The 25,401-nt window shown below is 41.7% G+C and overlaps 1 protein-coding gene across 2 annotated transcripts in view; it reads left to right on the top strand.

Annotated features, from left to right (window-relative positions):
* Positions 1–25,401, top strand: part of SEC16B (SEC16 homolog B, endoplasmic reticulum export factor) — a 76,836-nt gene that overhangs the window by 28,210 nt on the left and 23,225 nt on the right. For both annotated transcript variants that reach the window (XM_067467651.1, XM_067467652.1), the window contains exons 10-16: positions 611–841; positions 1,858–1,955; positions 2,065–2,146; positions 3,389–3,506; positions 4,441–4,552; positions 7,729–7,834; positions 10,387–10,527. In XM_067467651.1, coding sequence (XP_067323752.1) covers positions 611–841; positions 1,858–1,955; positions 2,065–2,146; positions 3,389–3,506; positions 4,441–4,552; positions 7,729–7,834; positions 10,387–10,527 — 888 coding nt within the window. The remainder of the gene's footprint in view (positions 1–610; positions 842–1,857; positions 1,956–2,064; positions 2,147–3,388; positions 3,507–4,440; positions 4,553–7,728; positions 7,835–10,386; positions 10,528–25,401) is intronic.

A 25,401-nucleotide genomic window follows, 5' to 3' on the forward strand; every position in this document is an offset into this window, starting at 1 on the left:
GTATTTTCTATAAAAATGGCCTTTATTTCTGTAACCACATGCTCTGCTTGACGAATGATCGCGGCTTTGCATCCTTTTCAGCTGAATCGCTAATAAACCTTAGTGGCACTTTCTTCAACTTTGGTGAGATTCTTTTTGGGAACTCAGGGAAAATAAATTGCTTAAAATTAGGCTTCTCTTTGCTCACCAATGTAGTGGTCCCTCTTTGGTGGGGTCGCAGGGTCTCTCCTTCTGGGGTAGACCCTTCTAAAGTTCCTATCGACTTCAGTCTCTCTTTGGTGGGGGCCAGAGTGATCTGTGGTTGCCCAAGCGTTTTAAAGTACTACAAATCCCGTAATCCATGGTCCACCTCCCTAAAATTGCACCAGGACATAAAGTGGGTTATGTGTGCCAAATTTGGTCCAGGTCCGTCGCTCATGCACGTCACAGTGGCCTGTGAAAGTGGCAGCCAATCAGAATGCTGCCGCATACATACACCGCCCTCCCTCCCGCCGCATACAAACACATAGATGTCTAACAAAGTGAATGTGTATAATGTGGGATGTATGCAATCACCTCCACACTCTAGATGCAATAAATTGCTGTGCCATTCCCTCTGTTCTCTCTGTAGTCTATGGTAGGATCAGATATAGCCGAGCTGCTGATGCAAGACTGCAAGCACCGGGAAAGATACAAAAGACAAGATCCAGTGGCGAATTTAATCAGCCTGACGGATGAAGAGTGGCCAGTGCAGGGCTGTGGGACCACAGATCTTCTCACAGGAGAGGTTGTCTCAAGTGCTGGTACACCACAGCAAAAAGTGGAAAAGTTCACCCAACTCCTCTTCTATGGCAGAAAGAAAGTAAGCGGAACAATCATGCTTTCCATAGTGTCGAAGGCTTTCATGGCCGGAATCATTGGGTTGTTGTAGGTTTTTTCGGGCTATATGGCCATGTTCTAGAGGCATTTCTCCTGACGTTTCACCTGCATCTATGGCAAGCATCCTCACTACCTCTGAGGATGCTTGTCATAGATGCAGGCGAAACGTCAGGAGAGAATGCCTCTAGAACATGGCCATATAGCCCGAAAAAACCTACAACAACCCACTTTCCATAGTGCTCTTTCTGCATGCAAAACAAACAAACAAACAAACAAAACAAACACACAAACACTTTGCAATGTAACATAAAAGCAGACACTAGTATCAAATGAGTACACATGCATGTAGGTGTGTGTGTATGTGTGTGTGTGTTTAAGAGAGACAACTATCATAAAATGAATTACAGCATTTAGAATGTTTTTATGATGTGAAGTCAATTTGAGCAAAGTGCTTTTACAAGGAGTCCTACATTAAATGATTGTTTGTCAGGCTTTCTGGAAAGCATTACCTAAATGCAAAGTAAATAGCTTGTACTAGTTAAAGCCCTGCCCAATTTGGACAAGAGAGCCATGTTTTGCATGCCGAAGGTTTCAATTTGCATTCTGATATTTTAATTAAGGGATTTCACTTTGTAGAGCTGGGAAAGATATCAGCCTGAGAACAGGGGTTGCTATTGGCATTCTGTCGGAGTAGATACAGAAATATTGGGCCAGGTGGATGAGAGATGTGACTCAATCTGAGGCAGCTACACTTTTTCCTATGACGGAAAGGGCATGGAGATATCTGTCTTTTCTCATTCCTATTCTTAACCACCTCATCTGTGACTGAAGTCCATGCCTCAGTGAAGTAGTAGAAGGTCAATTGAACTCAGTGGTGGCATTAAGAACTAAGTCTGCCATTAACAACTTGGGGGCTGTTTCCTTCAAATGTTGGAGTGTGACAAGAGGGTGGATATAATGCTAGGTAACGGTTTCTTATTGGTGTTTGTTTGCTTGCAGGAAGCTCTGGACTGGGCCATGAGAAACCAGCTGTGGGGCCATGCTCTCTTTCTGTCAAGCAAGATGGACCCGAGGACCTACAGTTTAGTTCTGAATAGGTGGGTAGGACCACTGCTAGAAATGCTCACTCCTTTACCATTTGTTCACTGTTCCCAGCATTTCAGTGCTTCTCTTGTTTACTAACTGGTTTTGCCTGTTTTGTCTTAGGTTCACTAGCACGCTGGCCGTCAATGATCCTCTGCAGACACTTTTCCAGCTCATGTCTGGGAGGATACCCCAAGCATCTCAGGTACTGAATTCAGAATATAGTTTATGCTTTAGTGATTGTGGCAAGCAACCCTTCAGGATGAGCCTATCAGGGCTGGTTACCTGGAGGACAGTCAAGAGGAATGGGCAGCCAGAGTGGAAGGTTAAACCAAGGCGCCATATCAGAAAAACAGCTTGATAGGATCTGGTGCCATCCTCTTGGCCCCCTGTATCAAATTTAACTAATTTATGAGGCCATAAAAATCTCCAGCAAGCATGCAAAGAATGAGGAAGTATTTCATCAGTGTCACAAATGGTCGGTGAAGGGACAGCTCCCCTGGTAGCCAGAAGACCCTCAAGAAAAGCTGGAATGTTAAATTGCCTCTGTGTCTGTCTATATATGCTGTGTGTCTATGACATTGAATGTTTGCCATGTATATGTATATTGTAATTCGTCCTGAGTCCCCTGCGGGGTGAGAAGGGTGGAATACAAATATTGCAAATAAATAAATAAATCAGTTCTTGTGGGTTTTTTTGGGCTATATGGCCATGTTCTAGAGGCATTTCTCCTGACGTTTCGCCTGCATCTATGGCAAGCATCCTCAGAGGTTGTGAGGTCTATCTGTAGTTACTTTCTGAGCACAAAACAGAGGACTGAGCTGCTTTTGCTGGATACAGATCTTTTGATTCGGATACAGTCAAGTTGGAAAACTCTAGATGTGGGTGGTGATATCAGCAGGAGGAGTCTTCTGTTAACATGTTTTTTGCTCCATTATTACATGTTCTCAACTCCAGAGAACTTGATCATGTGGAGGCCTCCGTGCTGAATTTATTTTTGAAAGGGAAAAATGACTGTGCTTGACAACAGGGTTTTCCAGTATCAAACACTGTCTCTGTTATCAGGGCCAGGACTGCTGAGGGAAGTTCCATCAAGGCACAAAGTTAATGATTGGTTGTTGATGCTATTCCATGTGGTAGTATTTTTACTGGATGATGCCATGGTTGCCGAGATAATCAGTATACCCATAGAAGTGTTTTTGAAGGCCTTGAGCTCTCCCTTGACCTTCAAGGTTGAACGTTCTCTGCTGAATTTGGGAACTTAAGTAAGGTGATACATATGTCAATCAATGTCATATGAAGACATTTTCCTGATTTCTTTCCACATTTGGAGATTTATTTTCCTGAGTACTGCATCTGTCAGCAGAAGTGGTGTAAAGTATTAGTGTTTTCTGCATTGTATGCCTCACATTTTCCCATTCTCCAACCCTTTCCTCTTTTACTACAGTGCTGTGGGGATGGGAAATGGGGTGACTGGAGACTCCATCTGGCTGTTATCCTCTCCAACCAAGTGGGAGACAAGGAGTTGAATTCCAGGGCCATCACCAGCATGGGAGATACACTGGGTGAGAAGATTTATAAAGGAAGCATAACTCACAGGGAGAAAGACTTGCTTTTATGCCAATCTTTCTGAGCTTTTTTTATATAAGTCAGTCTGTATCTATCTGTTGACCTCTTTATCTCTTTCTACCATTTTGTTTTTGCTCAAGTTCTTCCTTGTCTCATCATGCCTGTCACATGGTCATGACTCAGTTTCTTTTGCATGTCTCTCCAGTTCCGCTCCACCTTTCATGGGTGTGTGACCACATGTTCATTAGAACTGTATTTTCCAACAGTATTACACAATGAGGTTACAGTCAATGCAGTCCTATCTAACAGAGCATTATCTATCTAATAAGAAAGATGTGAAATTATAATTCATTGTGAAAAAGTTTATAGTGAAACAAAGTTTTCTTTAAAGTAAAATTGATGATCTCCAAATAGTCAAGCTGGTAGCAAGCCTCTCTCTCCAAAGCTCTCTTATTCTCCCTTTTGCAAACTGACCTCTCTGCTTCTAAATTAGTCTTATAAAGATGTGTCTTTAGCAAGTATTGTCTGTAATTAAAGCCCAATGATTTATGGCTTGCTAAGTTTCCCTCTGATGTCTCTTTGCCGGGAGACACGTCAGTTAAAAGTTTAAAAAACTTTAACTGTTATGCGATCTGTCATTCCCTAGAGCCGAACAGGAGCTTCTGAGAAACATGACTGATCTCTGGAGCATCGCGGAAGAAGCCTTTCTAATTTGTTTCTCCTTAGGACTGAATTTGGATTTTCATGGTCTTACAAGCATTTAACTATGCAAAAAAGGGGCAAAATATTGGAAGAAGAAAATATATTTTAACTTTACAGAGAAACTTGGGGCAAGAGTTTATGGCCCTGCAAGGAATCCTCTTCTTCTTTCCTGCAGTGACTCCCATGGCCTCACACATGCATAACCTGATACTCTTTTATCTTACCCAGCTGGCAAGGGGTCAATTGAAGCTGCTCACTGCTGCTATCTGATGGCAGATGTTCCTTTTGGCCACTATGGAGTTAAAACAGACCGCATGGTGTTGCTGGGCAGTAGCCAGAGGTGAGTGGAGCAGGAATACAGCTGCTTGGGGAATGGATAGGTCAACCTAATTTAAGGTGTAGTGTTTGCAGTACTGGACTGGAAGTTCCATGTTCAGGTCTCCACTGCATTGTGAAAGCTTACTGGGCAATTATATCGTTCCTTTCTCTCTGTGTGACCTACCTAAGAGAGTAAAATACTGAGGGAAAGTGCCATATATACTGCTTTAATCTGACTGGAGAAAATGATATGCATGTGATATATATATTCATCATGGGCTATCACTTGTGACTAAATAGTGTATTCCAGTGGTAGAGTGGATCTGTAAGTGACTGTGAAGACTTATTCTGGATCCATACAGTCTTAACTTCAAACGGTAGTGGTGGGTCCATAAGTAACATCATTGCTTTGCACCTGACTGTGAATCTGAATCCCATCATCCCCATCAGAATCATTGACACTATCACTCTGTGATTCCAGCTGAGTCTCAACACTAGGATTCTTTGATTCTACGACCGATCTGTGGATGTAAATGATTGGTTAATTATTTTACTAAAATTTCTAGGTTTACATATTACTATATCAAGATATTTTTCAATAGCTAGCAGTTATAATAATATAAATTATAATAACACTTTATTTATACTCCGCTAACATCTCCAAAAGGTACTCAGTGCGTCTTACATGAGGCCGAGCCCAAAATACAACAATACAAGCAATAACAACAACAATATAAGCAATTTAAAACAGGAAAACAATAAAACAATGACATAAGCATTATCAAACAGGACAACACACTTTAAAAAATGATGGGTAGGTCAAATGTAATTAAAATTAAAATAATGCTGGACATGGCGAAAGAAGTGATGGGGCAGTTTGTGGAAACATACAAGCAGACCTAAAAACAATATGAAGTGCTTTGGAGGACAAAGTGCTATGGGATCATTATTCTGGGAAGGCACACTGGAACAACCACGTCTTCAAGCTTCTCTTAAAGACTGCCAAGGTTGGGGCATGCCTGATGTCCTTAGGAAGTGAGTTCCAGAGTCGAGGGGCCACCACCGAAAAGGCCCTCTCTCGTCCCCACCAATTGTGCTTGCGATGCAGGTGGGAGTGTGAGCAGGGACTCTCCAGATGATTGAAGAGATCATGTGGGTGCGTATACAGAGATGCGGTCACGAAGGTAGGCGGCTCCCAAACCGTTCAGGGCTTTGTAGGTGAGAACCTGCACCTTGAATTGGGTCCGGAAAATGAATGGCAGTCAGTGGAGCTCCTTAAACAGGAGGGTTGACCGCTCCCTGTAAGGAGCCCCGGTTAACAACCTGGCTGCTGCCCGTTGGACCATCTGGAATTTCTGAGCCGTTTTCAAGGGCAGCCCCACGTAGAGCGCATTATAGTAATCCAGTCTAGAGGTGACTAAGGTATGGACCACCCTGGCCAGATACGCCTTCACAAGGTACGGTCGCAGTTGGCGCACGAGTCTTAATTGTGCAAAGGCCCTCCTGGCCACCACCGACGCCTGAGCCTCAAGCGTAAGTGAAGAATCCAGGAGAACACTCAAACTGCGGACCTGTGACTTCAGGGGGAGTGCAACCCCGTCCAACACAGGTTGCCACCCTATACCCCGATCCGGTTTACAATCTACCAAAAGGACCTCTGTCTTGTCGGGATTAATCTTCAGCCTGTTTGTCCTCATCCAGACAGGCACAGTGGCCAGGCACTCGTCCAGCACCCAAGGGGCTTCCTTGGAGTTAGGTGGAAAAGAGTAGTAGAGTTGTGTGTCATCTGCGTAGAGATGGCACCCAACTCCAAAACTCCAGTTGACCTCTCCCAACGGTTTCATGTAGATGTTAAAAAGCATGGGAGACAGAATGGAACCTTGCGGGACCCCACAGGTCAAAGGCCAGGGGTCCGAGCAGGTGTCACCCAGCTTCACCATCTGGGATCGACCCTCCAGGAAGGACCGGAGCCACGACAAAGCCGTACCTCCAAGGCCCATCCCAGGGCAGTTGAATCTAAACTCAGGTCTAAGTTTGTTATTAAATTTTTGTAAACCAGACAACAAGCAATTCTGACTTGGTTTTGGTGGACAACTTTCATGACAAATAAAATGTTGTCATGCAAGTATTCTGGAAATTTTAAAACTCAAATAAAGATGTGGAAATATAAGCCATGGAAGTAAATCCTCTGGGTTTGGTTGTGAGCAACATGAATGAGATCTGACTGTAAATGAATGTAGTTTATACAAATCCTATTATACTAAGTTCCAAGACAGCTGCAACTTTGTAAAAAACCCAAAGCTATTTTATGTATTTATGTATGTTGACATTTCGTGGATCTTTATCCCTATTGAATATTATGTATTACAGTCAGATACTAAATGCTGCTGTATATCATTTGTCAGATACTTTTGTATGGTGTGCTGTTGGTGGAATACTGATGTTAACGAACAAATATTTATCTTGCTAGAAAGTATTTATCATCCGAAAAAGAGTAAATTTTCAGGAGTATTTTATGGACTAGTTAGAGCTAGATTTTTTGGGAAGGATGACAGGGCTTTGATTCTCGGGTGCCACATGAATGAGCAATTCCAAAAATATAATACAAAGGGTCAGGTTTGTATCTCTGGATTTCAACATGCCCCGCTGAGGTCAGCTTCCCTTTAAGGTGAGGCATCGATGCTACAATCAATTTATTCATTCACCTTAAGAGCCATTGCTAAGGTTAAAAATCCAATTTAAGGAGCCAACAGTTCTACTTATGCTGATGGCACTCTGGCTGGATAATAAGGAAAGGATTTTAATGATTCCTTTCACCTTTACATTGTTCATTCCTCATTAGTATTACAGAGCCAAGCACTTCTTGCATCTTCAAGCAAGGCATGTAACCAATCCTTTAAAGTAACTTCTGTGGAATCGTGATGTTTTTACCTGTGTGACCTTCATCTCTTGTTCTAAGGCTCAGCTAACCATAAAGCTTCAGAAACCCAATGTGGTATAGTGGTTAGGATGAACAGAAAGAACTCATTCACTGGCTCCTGGCACTGACATTTCTAAGTTTTGGCTTTGAAGATTTTGGGCAGACAGAAAGGGGTGGAAGAGAGTCGTGGCCTAATTGCAACCCCACTTTGGTTGCTGTTCCTCTTAACTGCATTCTGTTTCTAACCTATCTTGCTTCCTCCCCACCTCCACTTCCAGCCAGCAATTCTCCCACTTTGCAAGGACCGAGTGCATCCAGAAGACTGAGATCTTTGAGTACTGCCAGTTGCTGCGGCACTCCCAAGCTTTCATCCCCTCTTTCCAGGTAACAGAAGCCCTATGCATGCAACCAGCAGTTTAAAAATGAGTGAATGTCCTAGCCCCCAGAACAGTGTAATGAGCTGTATCTATAAATACTTTCTGGAGCAGAGACTCTCAAATTTTGTGTAACTGGATATGCATCTACACTATAAAATAAATGCAGTTTGACACCCCTTTTGATACCTTTTTGATACCTGTCCGAACCATCATGAAGCTTAAGATCGCCAGAGGAGGCCCTCCTCTTGATCCCACCACTCTCATAAACGCAGTTGGTGGGGACAAGGGACAGGGCCTTCTTGGCAGTGGCCCCCCACCTGTGGAATTCCCTCCCTAAGGACATCAGGATGGTCACCTCCCTCTTGTCCTTTAGAAGACAATTGAAGACTTGGCTGTGGGTCTAATGGATAGCGACAATTGGAAGCAAAGTTAGGACATATGCGACATTGGATTTACCTAACTTGGTCTTCGTTTGAACTGTCATCTTAATCTATTGTTTAACGAACTTGGTAATGTATCTGTATAATGTGTTTTAATGATTTTTTACTGTTTTAATTGTAACCCTTGTTGTTTATATATTGACAGCATCACATGATGCGTATGTGAGGCTGCCCTGAGTCCCCCTTTGGGGGGAGAAGGGCAGGGTAGAAACACATGTAATAAATAAATAAATAAATTTTAACTGGCATGGTTCAGTGCTATGAAATCATTACAGTTGTAGCTTCACAAGGCCTTTGGTTTTCTTTGCCAAAGTGTTCTAATGTCTCATCAAACTACAAATCTCAGGATTCCATACCACTGCACCATGGCAGTTAAAAAACTTCATCACATGGAGGTCCTTGATGTGGAGGACAGTGGGACAAATTGTGGGGCAGCAGGTCAAATAATCACCTAGTGTTCTGCATAGCCTGCATCACTCGATGCCTATCACATGCTGGAAAGCATACTGTTCTGGCTTGCTTCTGTGCTATCTCCAGCATTTTCAATCTGAACACAGGTAGTCTCCTGTGTTCAGAGTTGCCCATTGTAGAATAGTTTGCTGACGTAGGCAGCACAGAGTCCCACCAGAAGTAGATGTGTGCCATGTGATCGGATCTGGTGGGCTCCATATGTGTGTGTGTGTATGTATATATATATACACACATACACACACACACACACACAACATTTATATGCCACCCTTCTCACCCTGAAGGGGACTCAGAGAGGCTTACAAGATATATTTACATACAATATATTATATTATTAGCATAGTACAATATCAGTATTAAATATTACTATATTGTACTATACCATTATATTGTAATATTGTTAGTAATATTACATGTAATATAAATATATAATTATAATATATTATTATTATTAGTATTATATTGCATTACATTATATATACACATATTCATTGGATAACATAGGGAAGGGTTAACACTCATGTGGTGCTTGTTTTGCTGCCTGTACCCTTGTTCAGAAGATTTCACCTCGCTTTCTGTCCCTGTGAGAATTGGATTTTGAAAAAAATTGACTTGTGAAAACAAGAATTGATGACAAAGCTTCGCTTGAGATCTCTTTTCCTCATGATAACTCTTTTAGGAGTGAATTTCCCTTCCTCGAGGTAGATTTCTCTCACTTTGTGTTATCTCAGCCCCATTCTTAACTATGATTCGTTTGTAAGTCGGATATTTGTAACTTGGGGACTGCCTGTATTGTTGCTGGGCTTGATCCACAGTGGTGTGAAGCAACCTCTGCCTTACCAGTTGAGACAGCTACTGGGGGACAGGAAAATAGATTTTTATTTATTTACATTTCTTACCCGCCCTTCTTAACCCAAGAGGGGGGACTCAGAGCGGCTAACAATGGCAACAATTCGATGCCGCAATATCACAGTAAAACAACAATATAAAACCATAAATACACCGTAGATTAAAAACAATAACTTTACTAATAGTCATATAGCCATTTCCATTATCATAACAATCATATGGTCCAGTTCAATGTCCAAAGTGCAATTGTGCCTGCTAGCCAAAAGATAAAGGTGGAAATTGATAACTGAAATACTTGCAAAGATTTTTAAAGTTTTGGCTCTTCACCACACCTGTGGGAGTATCTCTGAGATACTCTTCAACTGACTCCAGTTACTCAGTAACTTCCACCTATGTAGTCATACGAGTATTGCTCTATTATGTAAATATATACTTAGGCTTCTCTCTCAAGGCAAGTTTCCCAGTTTGTTATTTGAGATGAAATGGAAGAGAATCAAGACCCAAGCGTTGATGTATCACTTTTGAGTATTGAGATTTTTTTTCCCTCATACATAAAACCCAATGATTCACACCACAAGGAGTGGTCAGTATTATTATTCCCAAACATGTGCTAGGGAATAGCACATAAATAGCACATGTGCTAGGGAATAGCACATGTCTTGTTTCAAACCTCTTTGCCACTAGAATACTGTTGTTTCCAATGTTATATTGCTCATTGTAATTTTGTACCTTTTTGCACATGTTTTATTCCTCATCTGTAGAAAGTGTTTCTTTAACAGATCCTAATATTCTTTTTCAGGTATATAAATTCATGTATGCATCTCAGCTAGTGGACTATGGCCTCACTGCCCTGGCCCTACATTACTGTGAAGCTGTTGGAATGGCACTCCTTGCCCAGAACCAGAACAAGTACCCTGTCCTGATGGAGCAAGTCATCAAGGTGGGTGATGGATGAGTGAAGCTAGAGACAAGACCACCTCCATCTCTTCCAGATGTACTGCTTAGTGTATGTTGAGATCCTCTTAAGAATTGATCCATGAGATTCAGGTGTCTTTTCATAATGTAATTATGAAAAAATCACACATGGTAGAGATGAGACCAAAACATATCACATTTTAGCATTTTGTTGTGAAAAGTGTATGTGTTTGTTGGCACACTGGATTGCGCACACTGGGTAGTTGATGGATTTAGAGAGGGACACATACTGATTGTAACTCCCTCTAACTATCTGGGTGAGGTTCTAATTGATTTGGCCCCAATTTCTACGTGATAAATTTTGAAATTTGATAACATTAACTCGGTTTCATTGCCTACTAAACATCAGAATAAGACAGTGCAAACAAATTAGGAATTTTTTGGTCAAAGTTGGGTGTCATTACAAGAGGACAAAACTCTAGAAGTGGGTGTCATTTTCCCCTTCAAATGTCATTAGACTTCTCGCAGCCCTAGCCACCATAATGGATGGTGAGGAATGCTGGGAGTTGTAGTTCAAGAATTCCTGGAGTGATGCATGATTCCCAACCCATATGAAACACATGCATCATCCCACACTTGTTAAGGAGTTCTTTCTGCAGAGATTTCAGGCTGCCATATACAATCCAGATAATCTGCTTTGAACTGAATTATATGGCAACGTAGATTCATAATCCAGTTCAAAGCAAGTAAAGTGGATTATCTGATTTGATAATCTTGATTATATGGCAGTGTAGATCCAGCCTTTGTCTAAAGCAGTGGAATTCTTAACTGATAGTGATGCTGGCTGTGATTTCAGGGAATTGTAGTCCAAAACACCTGGAGGATCAAAGTTTGGAAAACTCAGCTCTAAACCAAGAAACATACAGATTGGCACATTCTGAATTGATTATCTATTGTTGGCGGCCTCCACTGCTGTAGACTTCAGAGACGCCTTGTGTGAATGGGACTTGGAGGCACTGTTTTACAGTGGCTCCAGTCCTTCCTGGAGGATCGCTTTCAGAAGGTGTCGTTGGGGGACACCTGCTCGGCCCCGCAACCTTAGTTCTGTGTGGTCCTGCAGAGTTTAGTATTGTCCCCCATGTTGTTTAACATCTACATGAAGCTGCTGGGAGAGAGCATCCGGAGTTTTGGAGATAACATCTAATTCTATCACTCCTTTCCACCTGCTGCTAAGGAGGCTGTTCAGGTCCTGAACTGATGCTTGGCAGCTGTGATGGTCTGGATGAGGGCGAACAAATTGAAATTGAAATTCGCAGCTTGGGTGTTCTCCTGGATTCATCACTGAGCCTGGAACCCCAGGTCTCTGCAGTGGCCAGGAGAGTCTTCACATAATTAAAACTTATGCACCAGCTGCTCCTGTACCTTGAGAAGTCAGACTTGGCCACGGTGGTCCATGCTCTTTTTTTTACTACAACGCGCCCTATGTTTAGCTGCCTTTGAAAACTGTTAGGAAGGTTCAAGTAGTCCAACGGGCATTGGAGCTGAATACAAGGAGTGCACAACTCCCCTGTTACACCAGCTCCATTGGCTGCCAGTCTGCTACCGAGCACAATTCAAAGTGCTGGCTTTGGCCTATAAAGCCCTAAACGGTACTGGCCCATCTTACCTGTCTGAATGTATCTCCCTCCCTGGAGGATCGCTTTCAGAAGGTGTCGTTGGGGGACACCTGCTCGGCCCTGGAACCTTTGTTCCGTATGGTCCTGCAGAGTTTAGTATTGTCCGCTACATGTTGTTTAACATCTACATGAACCACCTCAGAGGATTAGATTATCTGGGGAGGCCCTGCTCTTGGTCCCGCCTCCTTCGCAAGTGCGACACACAGTGCCTTCTCAGAGGTGGCCCCTCGGCTGTGGAACTCCCTTCCCAGTGAAATTAAATCCGTCCTCCTGGTCATCGGAAAGAAATGGAATTGTCCTTCTTTAGGAGTCCCTTTCAAATCTATAATACTATATGTGTGTGTGAGAATCATATCTATCTATCTATCTATATGGCTGGATGGCTTACTTACAGAAAGTATAGGCTTTCTGTATATATTTCAGATTTCAATATTAATGTAAAAAATACATAGTATGATTTTACATAGGATTTGTTTTCTTGCCCTGGTGAAGGGAGTTGGACTGGGTGGCCCTAAGTATTTTCTGTTGGTCATGGGGGTTCTGTGCGGGAAGTTTGCCCCTATTCTGTCATTTGTGGGGTTCAGAATGCTCTTTGACTGTAGGTGAACTATAAATCCCAGTAACTACAACTCCCAAATGTCAAGGTCTATTTCCCCCGAACTCTATCTGTGTTCATTTTTGGGCATATGGAATGTTCGTGCCTAGTTTTGTCCAGATCCATCATTGTTTGAGTCCACAGTGCTCTCTGGATGTAGGTGAACTACATCTCCCAAACTCAAGGTCAATGCCCACCAAACCCTTCTAGTGTTTTCTGTTGGTCATGGGAGTCCTGTGTGCCACGTTTGGTTCAATTCCATCATTGGTGGAGTTCAGAATGCTCTTTGACTGTAGGTTAACTATAAATCCCAGCAACTACAACTCCTAAATGACAAAATCAAGTTTTTTTGAGTGATGGTCACTCCTTGGGTTAGTGGGTGTTTTGTGGCCAAATTTGGCGGCAATTTGTCCAGTGGTTTTTGAGTTATGTTAATCCCACAAACGAACATTACATTTTTATTTATATAGATGTAGAAGGGGCCAGAGTTTCCAATCTTTCATGAACACGACTAAGGATTTTTCTTTAATTAGAATAGAAAGTTTATCCATCTTTGCCAAGTCATTAAGTTTAGCAATCAGTCTTCTTTAGTAGAAATCAAATCACGTTCCCATTTTCTGCATAAAGTATTCTAACATCTGTTCCCATATATTGAAGAATTCCTCTTCTTGTTGCTCTCCCATCAATCCCGGGAGAAAAAGTCCAGGCTTTAGTTGTAGATTTATCTTCAAAACCATTTGCAGTGTAGTATGTATTTAAATCCAGTATTTCTTGGCTTTTTTGTAAGTCTACCGCATTTGATAAAAGAACCTTTCTTGCTTCTTATATTTTCAACATATATTTGATGTTCCTTTATATATCTTTGACACATTTTTCTGGTAACAGATACTGATGAGATGTCATTTTGTAAGAATTCTTCTTCAGATCATAGAATGAAGTCAATTTCAGACTCTTTGACTGCAGCGTCTCCCACTGCTCCATCTGTACGTTAGGACCAAAGTTCCTAGCACGTTTTATCATATAATCTTTCACCAATTCATTTTCCATTTCAACTCTTAGGAAAAGTTTGTACCTTTTACTGATTATCTCTGTGACATAGGCTTAGGAGAAAAGACTTAACCCTTCTCCCTGAACAGTCTGGTAGATAGATAGATAGATAGATAGATAGATAGATAGATAGATAGGCTCTTCCCATACCTGTTATCATACCAAACATGGATTTAGCTCTCCCTGTAGCTGTTACCATACCAAACATAGATTTAGCACTGAGTTTAGAAAAGTTACATTTGTGGACTGCAGTTTACAGTCAACATGTAAGATAAAGTCATAGTTATCTGTCTCTCCAAACTGGCAATGAATTGGAAAAGCAAGGTGAATAGTCTGTAAAAGACTAGCGGTCCCTTGCCACGCGTTGCTGTGGCCCAGTCTGTTGATCTGGAAAATAAAGTAATGAGAAAGTGTTGGTTTGTAATATATGCAATGTCTTTATGCTTGTGGGTAAACAGTATTTCTTGCTGTTTCTTTGTCACTGTTGATGTGGAGAGTGTCTGATTTTCCTACTCTGGAACATGCAACATATCATTGTCCTTCTTTAAGGGTCCCTTTCAAATCTATGATACTATATCTCTCTGTATGTGAATCATATCTAGCTATATCTATGGCTGGATGGCTCTTTGTCAGGAGGGCTTTGATTACGTTTTCTTGCCCTGGTGAAGGGAGTTGGACTGGATGGCCTTGAGTATCTTCTATTGGTCATGGGGGTTCTGTGTGGGAAGTTTGGCCCAATTCTGTCGTTGGTGGAGTTCAGAACACTCTTTGATTATAAGTGAACTATAAATCCCAATAACTACAACTCCCAAATGTCAAGGTCTATTTCTCCCAAACTCCATCTATGTTCACATTTGGGCATATGGAATATTTGTGCCAAGTTTGGTCCAGATCCATCATTGTTTGAGTCCATGGTAGTCTCTGGATGTAGGTGAACTACAACTACCAAACTCAAGGTCAATGCTCACCAAACCCTTCTGTTTTCTGTTGGTCATGGGAGTCCTGTATGCCCCAGTTGGTTCAATTCTATCATGCTATTTGATTGTAGGTGGACTATAAATCTCAGCAACTACAACTCCCCATCTATCTATCTATCTATCTGTCTATCTATCCATCTATCTATCTATCTATCCTATCTATGTCTATGGCTGGATGGCTCTTTGTCAGGAGGGCTTTGATTACATTTTCTTGCCCTGGTGAAGGGAGTTGGACTGGATGGCCTTGAGTATTTTCTATTGGTCATGGGGGTTCTGTGTGGGAAGTTTGGCCCAATTCTGTCGTTGGTGGGGTTCAGAACACTCTTTGATTATAGGTGAACTATAAATCCCAGTAACTACAACTCCCAAATGTCAAGGTCTATTTCTCCCAAACTCCATCTATGTTCACATTTGGGCATATGGAATATTCGTGCCAAGTTTGGTCCAGATCCATCATTGTTTAAGTCCATGGTAGTCTCTGGATGTAGGTGAACTACAACTACCAAACTCAAGGTCAATGCTCACCAAACCCTTCTAGTGTTTTCTGTTGGTCATGGAAGTCCTGTATGCCCCAGTTGGTTCAATTCTATCATGCTATTTGATTGTAGGTGGACTAAAAATCTCAGCAACTACAACTCTCTTCCTTTCTTTCTTTCTTTCTTTCTTTCTTTCTATCATCTATCTATCTATCTATCTATCTATCTATCTATCTATCTATCTATCCATCCATCCATCCATCCATCCATCCATCCATCCATCTATCTATCTATCTATCTATCTATCTGTGTCTATGGCTGGATGGCTCTTTGTCAGGAGGACTTTATGTCCTTCTTTAAGGGTCCCTTTCAAATCTATGATACTATATCTCTCTGTATGTGAATCATATCTAGCTATATCTGTGGCTGGATGGCTCTTTGTCAGGAGGGCTTTGATTACGTTTTCTTGCCCTGATGAAGGGAGTTGGATTGGATGGCCTTAAGTATTTTCTATTGGTCATGGGTGTTCTGTGTGGGAAGTTTGGCCCAATTTTGTCGTTCGTGGGAGTCAGCATGCTCTTTGATTGTAGGTGAATTGTGAATCCCAGTGACTACAACTCCCAAATGTCAAGATCTATTTTCCCCAAACTCCATCTCTGTTCATATTTGGGCGTATTGAGTGCTTGTGCCAAGTTTGGTCCAGATCCATCATTGCTGAAGTCCACAGTGTTCTCTTGATGAAGGTGAACTACAACTCACAAACTCAAGGTCAATGCCCACCAAACCCTTTCAGTATTTTTTGCTGGTCATGGGAGTTCTGTGTGCCAAGTGTGGTTCAATTCCATAATTGGTGGAGTTCAGAATGCTCTTTGATCATAGGTGAACTATAAATCCCAGCAACTACAACTCCCAAATGACAAAATCATGAGTGATGGTCACTCCTTGTGTTGTGAGACGTTTTGTTGCCAAATTTGGTGTGATTTCGTTCATTGGTTCTTTTGTTTTTAAGGTACTCATTACACACAGAGCATTTTTATATATATATAGAAGATGGGCAGTCTTTTCCTACAAGAAATTACCTATACCCAGATACTCTTGGGACCAACTCTAGTAGTATTAAATTGATAAAATAATTCACATTTCACATAAGGGACTCCCTTTTGTAGTACAAAAAAATTCAAGGCTGTCACATAATCTCATAAAAACACTGACGTTCTTCCCTATTTGTTTCTCTGTTTTCAAACATGTCAGCATAAAAGGGGAAAAGGGGGAGAAAAGGAACGTAGAAGCACCACTAAGGATAAATAGTTTTTAATTTAGCACAGGCTTTTGTTCATACAAACCTACTGATTCATATGCAGTGTTTCTGTGTTATTTACTTTACTTACTTAGGCGATACTTCGTTGTCCGAGTAGGATTGTCTTCCAAGATCAGTGTACTGGCGGTGGGTCCATAGGTGACCGTGTTATGTTTGGTGTGAGCATAGTATAGGCTGGATATTGACTTGGATTTATTGCTGAATAAATATCTGATTTATGCCTGATTTTTTTTCTGGACAGGTAAGACTTGTGGATGCAAGTACTGTATTTCAGATTTTCTCAAATTTGTTAATCCACACGTTAGAATAGAGCAAATTAGAGATATACTCCAAATGATTAGTTCCCTTTAGCATCACTGTGTATTTTGCACCAGTTGAATATCTAGATATTTTTCAAAACAAGTCCACATGGATTGCAAAAATCTTGTGTAGAGTATCCCATTGCGATGTCAAAATAGACAATCATGATTTCCAAAGCAGTATCTTAAATATGAGTTCATTTCTTGATCAAGGTTAACTGGGAGTTCTTCCACACAGCCATATAACCCAGAATATCAAGGCAGAAAATCCCACAATATCTGATTTATTTGTTATTATTTATTTACAGTATTTATATTCCGCCCTTCTCACCCCGCAGGGGACTCAAGGCGGATCACAATGTACATATACATGGCAAACATTCAATGCCATAGACACACAACATATATAGACAGACACTCAGAGGCTATTTAACATTCCAGCTTTTCATGAGGGTATTCTGTCCACCAGGGGAGCTGTCACTTCACCGTCCATTTGTGACACTGATGAAGTACTTCCTCATTCTTTGCATGCTTGCTGGAAATTTTTATGGCCTCGTAAATTAGTAAAATTAGCCTCCCCACATAAGCGGTACCTAAATTTCGTACTTGAGCGATGCAACTGTCTTTCTGACTGCAAAGATCAACAGCAAGCTACACAAATTGGTCAGAAACTCACTTCCTTGCCGGCTTAGAACTCATGATCTTTCGGTCAGTAGTGATCTTAATTGCAGCCGACTCCCAGCCAGCTGTGCCACAGTCCCGGTGCGCAGATTTGAACTGGGTTATCTGAGTCCACATTGCCATATATTCCAGTTCAAAGCAGATAATGTGGGATTTTATTCAGTTGTGTGGAAGGGGCCTGGAGCCTCTTCTACACTGCCATATAAAATCCAGATTATCTACTTTGAAGTGGATTATACGCAGTGTAGACTCATATAATGTGGATTATCCGATTTGAAAATCTGGATTATATAGAATCATAGAATCATAGAATCAAAGAGTTGGAAGAGACCTCATGGGCCATCCAGTCCAACCCCCTGCCAAGAAGCAGGAATATTGCATTCAAATCACCCCTGACAGATGGCCATCCAGCCCCTGTTTAAAAGCTTCCAAAGAAGGAGCCTCCACCACACTCCAGGGCAGAGAGTTCCACTGCTGAACGGCTCTCACAGTCAGGAAGTTCTTCCTCATGTTCAGATGGAATCTCCTCCCTTGTAGTTTGAAGCCATTGTTCCGCGTCCTAGTCTCCAAGGAAGCAGAAAACAAGCTTGCTCCCTCCTCCCTGTGTCTTCCTCTCACATATTTATACATGGCTATCATATCTCCTCTCAGCCTTCTCTTCTTCAGGCTAAACATGCCCAGCTCCTTAACCCACTCCTCATAGGGCTTGTTCTCCAGACCCTTGATCATTTTAGTCGCCCTCCTCTGGACACATTCTACACATATGGTTGTGTAGAAGGGGCCTGGAATTGTTTCAATTAATAATTAATAATGTTTGTCTTACCTTAACAAGAGATTCAGCTGTACAAACACTTAGAAGAAACCCATTCTTTCCCCATTTATGTAGAACATAACACAAGTGACAGAAGTGATAGTGTGTTAAAGTAGTTGAGTGGTTTATGAACTATCTCCTCTATAGTGTTTCATTTGATAATAATATTTGTCTAATTTGTGTACCATAGATTCACATGTTCATTAACAGAAAGAAGTGCAAGATTCTCAATTTGAAAAGCAGCTCCAGCAACTACTGTGAAATCTCTCTTTTGTGCAGATTCCCGGACGTTAATAACCTCCTAACTGCAGAAATTTGGAAACGGCTGCCACATGTGTTGATGGGTATTGCCATTCAGAGAAGCAATTTAATGAATATAGTTGTATAGATGTAAGAAAGGGGCCATCATGGCGTGTTCTTGGCATTATTTGGGCTTCTCGAGATATAATAAGCAGACTGCAAGCTGTGAGACTGAAACCTTAGTTCAGTCACTGCCAACTCCAAAATTAGCAGTGTGCATGGGCAGGGTGCCCCTCAGTGGGCACGATGCCTCCTCATTGCTCTTCTAATAGAAAACATCACCATATTCATTTATTAAAATGACTCCCAGGCAGTAGGAATGTGCATAGTGTATCTCTGCCAGTTTTTGTTCAAGTCCTTGCAGTTTTTAATGGAATCATAACATTGGAAGGGACTGCAAGAGCAACGTTGCTTTTTTTCTTTGTGGTTCAGCTTGACTTCCACTTTCCAAGGTGTTTTACTCAATGTGTTACGTTTTTCAAGCAAATGCTGTCACACATACTCCATGAATGTTGTTGTTCATTCGTTCAGTCATTTCCGACTCTTTGTGACTTCATGGACCAGTCCACGCCAGAGCTCCCTTTTGGTCATCACCACCCCCAGCTCCTTCAAGGTCAATCCAGTCACTTCAAGGATACCATCCATCCATCTTGCCCTTGGTCGGCCCCTCTTCCTTTTTCCTTCTATTTTCCCCAGCATCATTATTTATTTATTTATTTGTTTATTTCGTGTATTTCTACCCCACCCTTCTCAACCCCTGAAGGGGGACTCAGGGCGGCTTACAAAAGGCACAATTTGATGCCTACACAATAGTACAAATAGGCATATATAAACAGCAATTAAAACAGTTATAAACAGTTAAAACAATCAATTACATATCACAATCAATAAAACCAATCTCATGCTCAACGTTCGCTAACTCAGAATCTAAAAATTCATTCCACGTTGTCAATTCCTGTCAGCTCTAGTAGTCATTGTTCTTTATCTGTCTGCCAGATTACCCAAACGCCTGGTCCCAAATCCATGTTTTTAATTTCCTTCTAAAGGAAATGAGGGATGTCAATGACCTAATTTCCCCGGGGAGTGCATTCCACAGGTGAGGGGCCACCACCGAGAAGGCCCTGCTCCTCGTCCCCGCCAATCTCACTTGTGATAGAGGCGGGGCCGAGAGCAGGGCCTCCCCAGAAGATCTTAAACTCCGAGGCGGGACGTAGAGGGAGATGCGTTTGGACAGATATGCTGGGCCGGAGCCGTATAGGGTTTTGTAGGTCAAAGCCAGCACTTTGAATTGTGCTCGGAACTGGATTGGCAGCCAGTGGAGCTGATATAACAGAGGGGTGGTATGCTGCCTGTATGACGCTCCGGTGATTAATCTGGCTGCCGCCTGCTGGACAAATGGAAGTTTCTGAACAGTCTTCAAAGGCAAACCCACGTAGAGTGTCTTGCAGTAATCTATTCGGGATGTAACAAGAGCGTGGACCACTGTGGCCAGATCTGACTTCCCAAGGTAGGGGCACAACTGGTGCACAAGTTTCAATTGTGCAAAAGCTCTCCCAGCCACCGCTGAGACCTGGGGTTCCAGGCTCAGCGATGAGTCCAGGATCACTCCCAAGCTGCGAACCTGCATCTTCAGGGGGAGTGTAACCCCATCTAACACAGGCTGTAACCCTATGCCCTGTTCGGCCTCAGTTCATTGTCTTCTCTAAGCTTTCCTTTCTTCTCATGATGTGGCCAAAGCACTTCATCTTGGCCTCTGCTATCCTTCCCTCCAATGAGCAGTCAGGCTTTATTTCTTGAAGTATGGACAGATCTTCTCGCAGTCCAAGGCACTCTCAGAACTTTCCTCCAGCACCACAGTTCAAAAGCATCTATCTTCTTCCATATAGTTTTGATGCAGTTTTCAACAAGAATAATGTCTCCACACAAAAATAATGAACTCACCACCAGTTATATAAGGCAGATCAGAATATTAGGATGATCTGCCATGATCTATTTACTTCTAAGCTTGTCAAGCATGACACTTTTTGCTGCTTTGCACTGTATCAAATGTGTTGGTCTCTAGAGATCCAAACAGATCTCAAGTCCTTTTTGAAGTCCCAGGTTGTCAAAGTAGAAAATCCAGATTATCTGATTTGAACTGGGTTATCATTGTCTACACCAGGGGTCCTCAAACTAAGGCTTGGGGGCCGGATACGGCCCTCCAAGGTCATTTACCTGGCCCTTGCTCAGGGTCAACCTAAGTCTAAAACTACTTGAAAGCCCATAACAACAACAACAATCCTATCTCATCAGCCAAAAGTAGGCCCACATTTCCCATTGAAATACTGATAAGTTTATATATTATTTATTATTTATTTACAGTATTTATATTCCATCCTTCTCACCCGCAGGGGACTCAGGGCGGATTACAGTGTACATATACATGGCAAACATTCAATGTGATAGACACATAACATATACAGACAGACACTCAGAGGCTATTTAACATTCCAGCTTCTGGCCACCAGGGGAGCTGTCGCTTCACCGTCCGTTTGTGACACTGATGAAATACTTCTTCATTCTTTGCATACTTCCTGGAGATTTTTATGGCCTCGTAAATCAGTTAAATTATATTTCTTAAAATAATAGTTCATTTTAATTGTTGTATTGTTTTTAAGTGTTTTTTTCACTACAAACAAGATATATGCAGTGTGTCTAGGAATTCATTCATGGTTTTTTCAAATTATAATCTGGCCCTCCAACAGTTTGAGAAACTGTTTAAAAAGTTTGAGGACCCCTGGTCTACACTGTCATATAATCCAGTTCAAACAGATAATGTGGATTGTATATCTAGTCTGAGAATTCTTCCTCAAACCAGATATTAAACCAAATGTGGCTCAAAGAAGAAAGGTGTTTTTGTTAGTGTTAAAGGATTACGTGCTGTACCTCATATGCTGTATCTGTCAATGCCAGGATGTTAATCTGGGAAACTCTTTCCAGATTTCGAACAGTTTGCGGCTGGGAAAAAGATCTCAAGTTGTAATCAGCCCTCCACATTTGCTTGAGTTAGGAGCTGAGGACCTCCATGAAAGTGATAAAAAGCTGTGAATAAAAAACCCTATTTTTTTTTCACTTGGGAGAACACCTCTCTAGATTCTCAAATATGACTCTGGTCAACTTTTGCTAGAAAAATTGTATTGAAGGACCTAGATAGATGTTCTCTCTAGGTTTTCCAATGTGATACAGTGGGCAGCTTCTGGCAGTTGTTGTCAAACAGGAGGACCTAATAATGGCTAGAGTGAACATTTTAATCGAATTTACACATAATCAAATCTGTAAAAATCAAGCTCACCAATGTGGACTTGGTTTTTACAAAATAGCTACCTTCTCTTTGAAAATATAGAAATCAGGGCCAGAGGTTTAACACAGCTGGTAAATCGCCAGCAACTATAAGATCTGTCAACTGAAAGGTTGCAAGTTCGAAGCCCCAGGTCGGCGTGAGTGGTCGACTGTCAGCCCTGCTAACTGTTTACCTAAGCAGTTCAAAAACAGCTTTAGCTGTAATTAGAGACATGAGGTACTGCTAAAAGTGGGGGAGGTATTTACCACGCCATTAAGAAAGAAGATCAGAAAATGCTGGGTGACCAAAAGGAAGGAGGAAGTCCTGATGGCTCTTCGCCATAGAGAATGGAGCGACAGCAGACCCTGTGGCTGGACTCACCTTTTTTGGTACCAAAAACAGCTGGACTATGAGTCGACAACATCTAGTTTCTGTTCTGTCTGTGTATTGCCTATACAAAGCAGCATTGAATGTTTGCTGTGTATGTGTGCTGTGATCCGCCTTGAGTCCCCTTCGGGGTGAGAAGGATGGAATATAAAGTGTTGTTGTTGTTGTTTGAAACACAACAAGATGAGTCCACAGCAGACATGATCACTCTGCTGGCTGTTGTATTGGATCACACGTTGGACACTTCCCAAGTGTCTAGGTCTCTTATGTATCAGCAAATAATGTGTGCAGATCCCAGTAAGGTGGCCTTCTGCAGCTGGCAGGTGGTAATCTTTTCAGTGCCGATTGTGTTTAAGTGCAGGCCAAGGTCTTTAGGCACTGCACCCAGTGTGCCGATCACCACTGGGACCACCTTTACTGGCTTGTGCCAGAGTCGTTGCAGTTCGATCTTTAAATCCTCATATCGTGTCAGCTTTTCCAGTTGTTTCTCTTCAATCCTGCTGTCACCTGGGACTGCAACATCGACAATCCACACTTTGTTTTTTTAACACTATTGTGAGATCAGGAGTATTGTGCTCCGGAACTCTGTCAGTCTGAATTTGGAAGTCCCAGAGGAGTTTGACGTGTTCATTCACTGTAACTTTTTCCAGTTTGTGATCCCACAGGTTCTTTGTCGCAGGCAGATAGTATTTATGGCACAGGTTCCAATGAATTGTTGTTGTTGTTGTTATTATTATTATTATCATCATCATTATTATTATTATTTGTCTTTACTGTATTACTAATTCAGATATATGACTCCTTGAAAGGAATAAGTAACAGTACTCCTTGTATTAGGAAAGCTAGTTTTACATTATGATTGAAGTCAAATGTATTAGCATTGTCTAGTGTTTATAGGTTTTCTTCTTTAGAATATGTCTTATGATCTCATCATATGGGTTAATTTGACAGTCTTATGGCACTTGTTCTCCTCTTTTGTCATGGAGCCCATTACATGATATACATCTACTTCTGGTGGGGATACAAGGCAAAAGGGGAGAGCAAATGGCGTACGATGGCATGGTGGCAACACGGGAGACTTTGCAATAATGGGGGGAAGCCAGGCGGCAGATGCTTCCCCCCATGGAATCGGGCCAGCGATAAATTGGGTTCTCCATGCTACCCGCTGGGACTCCATGGATTTGCCATAATGTGTGGTGAATCCTGACCGTAATGTGATAAGATCCTTACACCATCTAGGATAGGATGAGACTCATTATTTTGTTGGGCTGTCACTCTGCAGCCTTAACTAGCAATAGCCTGAGAGGGTCTCTTAGGATTCTAAAAACTGGATGTTCCTTTAAATTGTAGGGAAACTGAAAAATATTATTTTGGGGGATTAGAACTCCCTCCAAGCAGGATGATCACTGTCACTGTCCATGCTGGGGGATTCTGGGAAGTTAATTGAAAATGGCAGCTCTTTGAAGCTTTGCCTGCAGGCACAAAACCCTTTGTTTAAAAAACTGTTCAATGCCTATCTAGTTCTCACACTTGAAGTTTCTGTCTTAAATACTTTGGATGACACTTGTATTTATTCCATATTCAATCTTGCCCTGTCCTTTTTGGCAGAGGCGTTCAGTTCAGTTGCTGGCATTGACTGAAAATAATCATTTCTATCAGTGTTGCAAAATACTTCTTTTCCAGAGAGTCACCATCCATAGCAGTGGTTCCCAACCTTCCGAATGCCGCGACCCCTTAATACAGTTCCTTGTGTTGTGATGATCCTCAACCATAAAATTACTTTCGTTGCTACTTCATAACTGTCATTTTGCTATTGTTATGAATAATAATGTAAATATCTGATATGCAGGGTGTATTTTCACTCACTGGACCAAATTGGGCACAAACACCCAATACGCCCAAATCTCGATACTGGTGGGGTTGGGGGCGGGGGTGATTGATCTTGTCATTTGAGAGTTGTAGTTGCTGGGATTTATAATCAATGAGCATCCTGAACTCCACCAATGATGGAATTGAACCAAACTTGGCACACAGGACTCCCGTGACCAACAGAAAATACTGGAAGGATTTGGTGGGCATTGACCTTGAGTTTTGGAGTTGTAGTTCACCTACATCCAGAGATCACTGTGGATTCAAACAATGATAGATCTGGACCACACTTTGCATGAATACTCAATATGCCCAAATGTGAACACTAGTGAAGTTTGGGGAAAATAGACCTTGACCTTTGGGAGTTGTATTTACTCAGATTTATAGTTCACCTACAATCAAAGAGTATTCTGAACTCCATTAACAATAGAATTGGGCACACAGAACCCCCATGACCAAAAGAAAATACTGTGTTTTCTGATGGTCTTTGACGACCCTTTTGATGCCCCTTCACGACCCCCCCAGGGGTCCTGACCCCCAGGTTGAGAAACACTGATCTATAGAGTAAAAAATACTGGGCTAGATGGAACAGTTAGTTATCTGGTTTAATATACAGCAGTTGCACATGTTTTATTTCAGAATGTGGAAATCTTACATTTTTTTTGGACTACAGCTTCCAGAATTTACCAACCAACATGGGCATTTCTGGGAGATTTTTGAGAGGGCTTGTCCCAAAAAAGTAGTGTTTCCAGCATCATCCCGATTGCAGTAATCATAAGCACTACACAGCTAAAAAAGAATATCTTGGTGTCTTGGTTGTGGGATTTTATGGGGTTCTGATTCAGAAAAGTGCATTGGATAGACCACTTTGGCTCTAGGTTCTAAGATAGGGTCATCATAATTTCCAATGGGCAAGCATATGGTGATATATTCTGTATGTTCTGTATCTCAAAATCTCAAAATATGTTCTGTATCTCAACATCTGGAGTTGATAGGAGAAAACCGGTACCATTTTTGGAATCATTGGGTCAAATATATCCGGAAACAGGTCTAACAACCAGTGTTATAGAAGAGCAACTGAAATATTTCCTTTCATGATGACAACAGAAGAACTGTCCTTCTCCTAGAAATGTCATGAGAACTA

The sequence above is a fragment of the Anolis sagrei genome, chromosome 4, assembly GCF_037176765.1.
Source record: "Anolis sagrei isolate rAnoSag1 chromosome 4, rAnoSag1.mat, whole genome shotgun sequence".
NCBI lineage: Eukaryota > Metazoa > Chordata > Lepidosauria > Squamata > Dactyloidae > Anolis > Anolis sagrei.